General features: G+C 45.5%; 1 protein-coding gene across 1 annotated transcript; it reads left to right on the top strand.

The window, feature by feature from the left end:
* Positions 1 to 2,132: 2,132 nt before the first annotated feature.
* TMX1 (thioredoxin related transmembrane protein 1) lies at positions 2,133 to 8,584 on the top strand. The gene is made up of 8 exons (XM_054286904.1): positions 2,133 to 2,293; positions 2,383 to 2,498; positions 3,515 to 3,560; positions 4,121 to 4,249; positions 5,602 to 5,647; positions 5,727 to 5,828; positions 6,084 to 6,156; positions 6,530 to 8,584. Exons 1-8 carry the CDS (start codon positions 2,133 to 2,135, stop codon positions 6,706 to 6,708), a joined length of 852 nt encoding a protein of 283 aa, XP_054142879.1. The 3' UTR covers positions 6,709 to 8,584.
* The last annotated feature ends 1,571 nt before the right edge of the window (positions 8,585 to 10,155 follow it).

Below are 10,155 nucleotides of genomic sequence, written 5' to 3'. Positions count from 1 at the left end.
ACAAGTCCTTGATAATGCCTGTTCTCCTACAGACAGGAACATACACGTTGTACTATAGAAAAGTTGCTTAAATAAGATAAAATTAAAAAAAAAAAAAACCCAAATGCTGATTTATTCTTTTTTTTTTTTTTTTTTTTTTTTTTCTGCACCTCTCAATGGCTGGCAAGGCTCTGAAATGTGAGATATGAAATTATGGCAAAAGGGCAGGCAAAGAAATTATCCAGGCAGGAAAGAGAAGGTGACATTACCACAGGAGCTGGAGAAAAAAATTGTGTTAAAAAAGTATGTGCATGTGGAAAAAGAGGTTCCTTCCCTGGAAATGCTTCAGGTGGTGAGGGACAGGAGTGAGCTGATGTGGGATTTGTCTGCTTGTCAACATTGACCTTCTCCCTGAGTTCTGCTTGAGAATTGAGCACTCAGGTGTGGTGGTTTTGAGGGTCCCCAGGACGAGGGGAGAGATGACAATTTGACTCCATGTTCTCAGAAGGCTGATTTATTATTTTATGATATTATATTAAAGAATGCTATACTAAACTATGCTAAAGAAAGGATGCATCAGAAGGCATTGCAGGACTCCAATCCATTCCTCACAGCACCTGGCTCGAGGTGTGCCTGCCATGGCAGGGGGTGGCACAAGCTGGGATTCCAATCCCTTCCAATCCCAACCATTCCAGGATTGCAATCCCTTCCAATCCCTTCCAATCCCAACCATTCCAGGATTCCAATCCCTTCCAATCCCAAACATTCCAGGATTCCAATCCCTTCCAATCCCTTCCAATCCCAACCATTCCAGGATTCCAATCCCTTCCAATCCCTTCCAATCCCAACCATTCCAGGATTGCAATCCATTCCAATCCCTTCCAATCCCAATCCTTCCAGGATTGCAATCCATTCCAATCCCTTCCAATCCCAATCCTTCCAGGATTCCAATCCCTTCCAATCCCAACCATTCCAGGATTTCAATCAATTCCAATCCCTTCCAATCCCAACCCTTCCAGGACTCCAATCCATTCCAATCCCTTCCAATCCCCACCATTCCAGGACTGCAATCCCTTCCAATCCATTCCAAATCCCCACCACTCCAGGATTCCAATCCATTCCAATCCCAACCATTCCAGGATTTCAATCCCTTCTGATTCCAATCCCTTCCAATCCCAACCATCCTAGGATTCCAATCAATTCCAATCCCTTCCAATCCCCACCATTCCAGGATTGTAATCCCTTCTGACTCCAACCCTTCCAATCCCGACCATTCCAGGATTCCAATCCATTCCAATCCCTTCCACTCCAGGATTCCAATCCCTTCTGATTCCAACCCTTCCAGGACTGCAATCCCTTCCAATTCCAATCCCGATCATTTCAGGATTTCAATCCCTTCCAATCCTGACCATTCCAGAATTGCAATACCTTCCGATTCCAATCTCTTCCAATCCCAACCATCCTAGGATTCCAATCCCTTCCAATCCCAACCATTCCAGGATTGCAATACTTTCCAATTGCAATCCCTTCCAATTCTGACCACTCCACGATTCCAATCCCTTCCAGTCCCAATCATTCTAGGACTGCAATCCTTTCCGATTCCAATCCCTTCCAATCCCCACCACTCCAGAACTCCAATCCATTCCAATCCCGACCATTCCAGGACTGCAATCCATTCAAATCCCTTCCAACTGCAACCATTCCAAGATTGGAATCCCTTCCGTTTCCAACCCCTTCCAATCCCTCCCATTCCCGGATTCCAGTCCATTCCAATCCCTCCCAATCCCGATCATTCCAATCCATTCCAATCCCAACCCTTCCAGGATTCCAATCCCTTCCAATCCCGATCATTCCAGGACTCCAATTAATTTCATTCCCGATCATTCCAGGACTCCAATCCATTCCAATCCCTTCCAATTCCAACAACTCCAGGATTCCAATCCCTTCCGACTCCAATCCCCACCATTCCAGGACTGCAATCCCTTCCGATTCCAATCCCTCCCACTCCCCACCATTCCCGGACTCCCATCCCTCCAGCCCCTCCCGCTGCCCGCCGCTCCGGTTCCCGGTTCCCGGTGCCGCCTCCCCGTTCCCCTCAGGGCGGGCCCGGCCGTGACGCGCCGGGGAAGGCGGAAGGGGGGGGGCGGCCCAAGATGGCGGCGCCGGGCCGGGCCGGGGCCGCGCTGAGGGCTCCGCTCTGCGCTCTGCTCTGCCTGGCGCTGGCCGCCGCCGCCCGGGGCAGGCCGAGCCCCGTGAAGGTGCTGTCGGACGGCATGTGGCGGGAGCTGCTGCAGGACGAGTGGATGGTGGAGTTGTGAGTGGGGAGCGTTGCGCCGGGGGTTTGTGGGGTGTGTGGGGTATATGGCGTCCCTGTGGGGTGACCGCGCTGTGCCGCTCCCCCAGCTACGCGCCCTGGTGCCCCGCCTGCGAGAGCCTGCAGCCCGAGTGGGAGAAGTTCGCCGAGTGGGGAGAGGACCTTGGGGTGAACGTGGCCAAAGTGGATGTGACCGAGCAGCCGGGTGAGACGGGCTGGGAAGGGCTCCCGAACCCCCCCGGGATCTGGGGGGCTGAGGGGTCTGGGGGTGCTCATCTCCCGTGTGTGCTTGTGGGAGGTGGGCAGAAATAACAGGGGTAATAAAAGTGTTTTACTCATCTCTAGCTGTGTGACTCAACGCCTTGATCTTGCTTAATGGGAGCCAGAAAATGTTTTGGTTGGGAGGACCTTGAAGATCATCCCATTCCAACTCTACCGCACTTTCCACCATCCCAGGTGGATCCAAGCCCTGTCCAGCCTGGCCTGGGACACTTCAGGGATCCAGGGACAGCTGCTCTGGGCACCCTGGGCCAGGTTCCACACAGGAATGAGTCTGTCAGATAGTAGATCAAATAAATATAATGGAATGAACAGAATGAATAAAATGCATAGACTATAATGCGTAAAAAGAATGAGAGGTTTTCTCCAGAGCATGATTACAAGGAGATTTTTGGCCGTACTTTTAAAGCAAAAAACGAAGTTTCAGCCTTGCCATTGCAGTCCCTCCTTTGGTTGGTAGAAGGAAGTGCAAACAATCTGCTCTCCCTTCCTGAAACTCTCCTGAAAATCTCGTGAAACTCTCGTGAACCTCTCCTGGAGCTCTCCTGTCCCTTTGGGATTTGTAAGCCTGCCCTTCCCCATGCTGATCTCTTTCTCCAGAGCAGCTTTACTTTTGAAGCTTGCCTCACTTGGGTTATTTTCCTCAGGGTTTCCGGAGGCTGCAGATCCTGTTTGCAAAGGAGAGCCTCTCCCTCTGAAGAGCTACAGCCAAAAGAGTCCCATGGAGCTGTTATCCCTGGATATCTCATTTTCTCCATTTTGCTCTTTATCCAGGGATCATTTTTTAAGTGTGTGCTGCTTTGACATGCACAAGGTTGTGGTAGATTGCATGGAAAGATTGATACCTAAGCCTGCTGTTGTATTTTGGGATGTTTCAGCATTCCTTGCCTCTTTTTTTCCATAAAAATACTCAAAATACTCTCAAAACAACTTTTCTTACAGGGTTAAGTGGACGATTCATCATCACAGCCCTCCCTACCATCTATCAGTAAGTATGCAGGGCAGCAGTGGTTTTTTGGGGTGACAGTGGGCATTTTTTTTCTCTTTTTTGGGGGGCAAATAAATGAGATTTATTGTGCTCTTTAAGAATAGAGCTGCTTTTCACTGGCACATTCACCTTCTCACCCACTGTGACCTTGTGCTGCCAGATGATTTCTTTTCCTTTCCCTTCAGGCCTTATTTATTCTGCCTTTTCATGGGTGTTTCTGTTTTGCAATCCTTTCTCTGTAGGTTGATCTTCAGTGCAGGTGTGTGGCAAGGGCTTTAGGAAGATCATTATCTTTATTTTCTTTTTTTTTTTTTTTTTATGGAATCACAGCCTAAAGCTAGCCAAGGTGTTCATGGGGTCAGTGTTTTGGAAATAACTTGGAGTTAGTCCAGGTGTTTGGAAAATATTTTTTAGAGGCAATATCAGCTAGAAAAAACGAACATAAAAAGGTGAATGTGTAAAAAATAGACAAGGAGAGGGGAGGGAGTTTGTTGGATGATGCACTTGGTGCTTGGATCATATAAATAAAGGATTTTGGTGGTGGTGGTGTTGTTTTACAGCTGCAAAGATGGAGAGTTCAGGAGATACCAGGGAGCCAGGAATAAAGCTGCCTTCATTAACTTCATCAATGATAAGGAGTGGAAATCCATTGAACCAGTGTCCTCCTGGTTTGGGCCTTCCTCTTTCCTGTAAGTTTCGGGTTGGTTTTTGTAGGAATTTATTATCAGATGTGCTGAGGTGTGTCCTGCTCCCTGCTCCCAGCTCTGTGTGGGCAGGAGCTGGGAATGTGCTGGGTGGGTGGCTGGGTGTCCCAATTCTGCCTCAGCTGTGGCAGGGTTGTCACCATAGCTGAGGTGACCTGACAGGGGTGACCTGAGCACTGTCACCATAGCAGGGGTGACCTGAGTGTTGTCACCATAGCTGAGGTGACCTGAGCACTGTCACCATAGCAGGGGTGACCTGAGCACTGTCACCATAGCTGAGGTGACCTTAGCACTGTCACCATAGCAGTGACATGAGCACTGTCACCATAGCAGGGGTGACCTGAGCACTGTCACCATAGCTGAGGTGACCTGAGCACTGTCACCATAGCAGGGGTGACCTGAGCACTGTCACCATAGCAGAGGTGATCTGAGCATTGTCACCATAGCAGTGACCTGAGCACTGTCACCATAGCTGAGGTGTCCCCAGCAAGGTTTACTGTAAGGCTTGAAGAAGTTTCCTGAACTCTTGTAGGAGCTTGCTGACCTTTGAAGATTTTTGGTTTCTGTGGCACTGAGGTGGTTTTTCCCAGCTAAACCCTGGGAAAATTCTTCCACTGTCTGGAGGAAATCCCAAAAAAGAGGGATTCTCCATCAGGAGCTGACAGGGAAAAGGGGAATGGGGGAATAGCTTCAAACTGTCAAAACAAATTTGGGTTTGATGTATGAAAGGAATTCCTGGCTGTGAGGGAGTTTCTCTTACAAACTCTTGTGTTTGTAATGTGTGAAATTGGGTATTAACTCAGCATTAACAAGTTTTCTTATTATTTTCTTACTCAGACACCAAACTTAGGTGTCTGAGGATCTCTCAGCTCTTATAACCTGATTTATTAGCTCAATTTTTTGTTTTAATGAAACCTCCTAATGCTTCTTTCTTAATACCTCCACTGGAGTTCCAACTGGCTTCTCACAGAGCATTGGTCCAGACAGAACAGAAAAGGGACTTGAAATTCACATGGATTAACTTTAACTTGGATTCAGCAGATCCAAGTTAAAGAAATCTGGGAATTTACAGCTGTCCATGTATGAGCTGAGGTTGTTTCACACAGGTTTGAGGCTGAAATTTGGGCAAAGGGGCAGGCAAAGGAATTATCCAGGCAGGAAAGGGAAGGTGACATTATTACAGGAGCTGGGGGGAAATTTGTGTTTTAAAGATTTTAAATTGTTCTCAGTGTTCTCTTTTTAAGATTTTAAGGTGTTCTCAGTGTTTGAAAGATTTTAAAGTGTTCTCTTTTTAAGATTCTCAGTGTTTTCAGTTCATTTTCTCTGCTTTGTTTCAGGATGAGCAGCATGTCAGCCTTGTTCAAGCTGTCCATGTGGATCAGGGTATTTGCTTACATCCCCACTTCATTTCCTCCTCAGTATGAAATCCAGCACTTCCTGAAATGATTCTCTTTTGTTCCAGCATGGCCATGGCTATTTAACAGAAAATCTTGGAATACCAGTCTGGGGCTCCTATGCTGTTTTTGGATTGGCAACTCTGTTCTTAGGAATGGTCCTGGGACTTGTAAGTGCAGCCCTTGGGGCTGGTGGTGACTTGGTTCCACTGGTGCTGCCTCCACCTCAGTTTTGGGGTGGGTTTTGGGGTACCCTGAGCTGGAACACGAGCATGGGGACAGAATGGAGCCCCCATAACCCAAGGGGAAGCTGGATGGGATCCACCCGAGGGTAAATGCTTAGACTTGATCTGGAAATTTTTTATCTTAAACAATTGCAATGTGCAGAAGGTTTGGGATTTCACCTTGGGTTTCTTTGGTTTCAGCTGATGGTGTTCCTGGCAGACTGCATCTGTCCCTCCAAAAAGCACAGAGCACCACAGCTCCAGCCTCAGCCAAGTAAGCCCTCAGCAAACTTCTGATTCACTGAAGCTGTTTGGAAAATTTTATTTATAGAAAATATTAAAGAAATCCTGCTGTCTGCAGGATGTGACACCTGGAGTGGAGTGTAGAACTTTGCATTTGGGATTGATGCCTTACCCTTAGGGTTTATAGTGGGTTGGGATTTTTTATTTAGTAAAGCTGGGGTATTTTAAAAACTGGTTTTAGGGATAAAAAAATTTTGAGAGCATTTTCATACCTGCAAGACATGAAATTCCACATGGGCAGGGAGAGGAAACTGAGTGGAGCTCTCAGTGTCGCCCGTGATGTTAAAAAAGTGGATTTGACTTGGGAATGGCGTTTATTTGTGTGTTTTTCCTTTCTCCTTGAGGGAAACAAGGTCCAGAGTCAGCTCATCTGCTGAAGAGCAGGTATGAAGAGCAAGAAGGAGATGAGGGAGATGTCTCAGATGAGGAGACAGAGGGGAAGGAGGGGAGCAAGAAAGACTCATCCCCGAGCGGTGTCCGGCAGCGCCCCGTGCCCAGGGCTGCTCCTCTGCAGAAATCTTAGCTGCACTTGCACCAGCATTGGTGTTTGAGTCAGCCACTCAAAGGGAGAGCAATGACAAATCCTCCAGCTTGAACAGAAGAAATGACTCCTGCCTTGGTAATGTTGCTGCATTTCATGAATTCGGAGGAAATAATAACAATAAAAAATAAAAAAAGCATCAGGTATTCCAAAGGAAAAGTTGCTGTTGCAAATGGCTGGAACTTCTCCTGCCTGTGTGCAGAGAAGTGCCAAGGAATAATTGCTGTGGCTTCTAGGATGATTTGTTCCCTAGGGATTATTTGGAAGAGGATGTAAACCAGAGTCATTCCTGCATTAGGGAGCATTAGCAAGGAAAACGCACTCACCTGGTTGTTGCTTAAACCTCCCAAAAGGGTTCCCTGCTCTTATACTGCTTGTCAGTATAAACCTCTCCAGCTGTGCCCTGAAGAAATGCTGAGGGGAAAAGTTCCTTTAGTTATGGAACTAAAATTCCTTTAGTTGAGTCTTTTTATGTGACAAAAACTGCTTTTTGCTATGACAATGAGTGCTACAAACCCCCCCAAACCTTTTTTCTTACAAAATGGAACTTAGCACAAGCACTCCTGCAGTGGGACCCTCTGGCTGATCAGAAACCTGCTGCTTGCATCCATTTCTTCCAGAAAAAGCTGTAGAAAAGTCTCTGAGCTTCTTGGCCAAGTAGATTTTCTCTAGGAACAAGGGACAAGCAGCACCTTGAGGTGTTGTCTGTCCCTGTGACTCCACGTGGCAATAGTTTACACCCAGGGTTCTCTGTGCAAATCCTCTCCATTCCTCCTCCTGGGTGCCAGCAGGGCTCTGCTTGTTTTTAATCCATCATTTCTTACTCAGATCTTGCTGCAAATCCATGCAGGCTGTAGTTAAAATAACTCCTTTCTGTTTCTTTTTTTTTTTTCCCTGTTGTCACAAAATCATTTTAGAACATTAAACCTGATTTTTTTCTTAAAAAAAAAAAAAATTAGTTTACTTTTGTCTGTATGGTGTTTGTTTTCACTTTGTATAGAAATAAAAAGAATGCACATGCCCATTGGACCAGTGTTGTAAAGAGTTTTCCATATTCTTATGATTCAATTCCAAAGTTTTTGCAAGGGAAGGATGAGCCTAATACTGAGCACATTTAGATTTTTTTGACAAGCCTATATCTGATTTTTTTTTTGTTTGTTTAGTTTTATGGGTTTTTAGCTTTTATTTGTAGTTATTTAGGTCTTTTAGTGTTTTTATTTGTAGTTATTTAGTTTTTTAAATTGTTCATCTGACTTCTTCTCCCTTTTTTTGTTTCTTTTCTCTACATTGGTGCTCTGGAATGACTTGACTTCAGTGCTGTGTGTTAGAAAGATAAACTGATATTTAAAAGGGTTTTTTTGACTAAAATCTGTCCTTTTTTAAAGCTAAAACCTCTCCTGGTGTTGGTATGAAAACCACTGTGTGCCAGAATTGCCCTTAAGGTGTTGGTTTTGTGGAATTGCCTTAAATTCTCTGAAAGTTCCCATCTCTGAGCCTTTGTCACTCCTAAATAAAGCAATAAATAAATAAATACTGAGGAGAAGTAGCAGCTCTGCCTTGGATCAGTGGTGGTTTTGCAGTTTGGAGGGGGCTTGAGGAGACAGAAACGTTGGAGCTGGTAGGAAAAAGTGTTGAGTTGTTTTAAAAGCTGAACTCTGCTCACTCCCCATGGGATCTATTTAAATGTAGCTTTTCTAAGTGCAGAGGTTTTTCATTTTTCAGTTACAACCAAACTTGGTGCAATATAGAGAGGACACCCTGCTGACTTTTCATTTTAAAGAACACCCAACCTTTCCTTTGTCGTGCTGGATTTGTGGGCTCCTGCTTGAACAAGAACTTCCAGCAGGAATTTATTTTCTTTTCTCTGCCTTATGCACAGAACCAAACCCCAAACCTGCCCCATGGGGGTGACTGTTCCAGCTGTGCAACTCCTGCTTGGATTATCTCTGCTCATCTCACCCTTCACATTTTTCACACTATGGTTTTTGTCCTGTGAATATTTAAATTCCTTGATTGATTTTTTTGTTGTTGTTGTTTTAAAAATCTCTATTCCAAAGATGTTTACTGAGGCTGAGTGGTGTAACCTGAGTGTAAGAGCCTGTCCTTTGTATGTTGTGATGTTGCAAATATCAATTTTGTAAAAACCAGACTGCCCTTTCCATATCACCTGGACCAGGCCTGTTTCATTCCAGAAAGAATTAATGACAATAATGTAACAATAATTTTGTTTTTTCAGAGAGTCTTTAAGTAAAAAATAACCACCAGCTTTGGATTCCTGTGTTTGTGTCTTTTTATTTTTTTATTTTTTATTGCTCAGGTTCTTGCTGCTTAGTCATAAAACAGCTGCTTCCATGGATAAAAATTATAACTCTGAAGCTATAAAAATGTTTTTTTGAAAAGTCAAGTGTGAATAACAATTCAAAGTAAAGCTGCACTGAGTGATTTTTAGTCCAGACTGGCTTGGGTACCTCACTTTGATGGATGGTTCCAATGGTTTGGGAAGGAGCTTTCATCACGCCAGGCTTAGCCAGAAATGGCAATAAAATGTGGTTTTGTGTAGCAGAAAATGTAGGCTGGAGCTGACAAATGATGTTTAAAATTCATTTTTTTGGTGGCCGCTTTCCGTGGTGGCGTGAAACGCTGCGAGGGGAGTGGGAGCTGCAGCTGGGCCCTCCCACGCTCCCCCAAGGCCAGCAGCTGAGGGGATCAACCCTCTGGGGTTAATCCTGGAGTGGGAAGCTTAATTCCACCTGCTGGCAGCTCTGGAGTGAAGGAGGCTGCTTGGGGAGGAGGCAAATCCAGACCAGGAATGCTCAGAGTGTTCTGAGTTACAGCCAGCCCAGCCCCTGTTCCTTCCCTGCATCCCTGCCCTTGGGAACGGCTGCTGGGGGTCTGGCACCTCTGGGGGTGTGGAATTTTCTGGAAAAGTGCAATAATGCTCTCAGCTGCTCCCTGACAGGAGTAAGGAATTGAGAATTCCACAGGGGATGTTCATGGAAACCTCACTCCCCTCCTCTTCCACTCAGGGAGATACATCCAGCAGGGAATAACAGCAGAAGGGAAAAAAACAAGGGAAAAAAAACAACAGAAAATTCAAACTGAAATATTTTCAGATGTTAAAATGGTCGGGAATGGCCTGATAGGAGAGAAATGTCTGGGAATTGTTGGCTGTTGGTGTTTGCCATAATGCCAAAGGTTGGGTTGGACATCAGTGGTTTCAGTTCTGATCATGCTTGATGGGGAAGGAGCCATTCCAGTGTTTAGCACTGGTTTAGGTCAAACTGAAATATTTTTTAGATATTAAAATGGTTGGGAATGGCCTGATAGGAGAGAAATGTCTGGGAATTGTTGGCAGTGGGTGTTTGCCAGATTGCCCAAGGTTGGGTTGGACATCAGTGGTTTCAGTTGTGATGATGATTGGTGGGGAAG

Source organism: Melozone crissalis, unplaced genomic scaffold (genome assembly GCF_028551555.1).
Source record: "Melozone crissalis strain CALT ecotype California unplaced genomic scaffold, PUWL_Pcris_2 ptg000056l_1, whole genome shotgun sequence".
Classification (NCBI taxonomy): domain Eukaryota; kingdom Metazoa; phylum Chordata; class Aves; order Passeriformes; family Passerellidae; genus Melozone; species Melozone crissalis.
The sequence above is the reverse complement of the archived record's forward strand: the minus strand, read 5'-3'. Positions and strand labels throughout refer to the sequence as shown.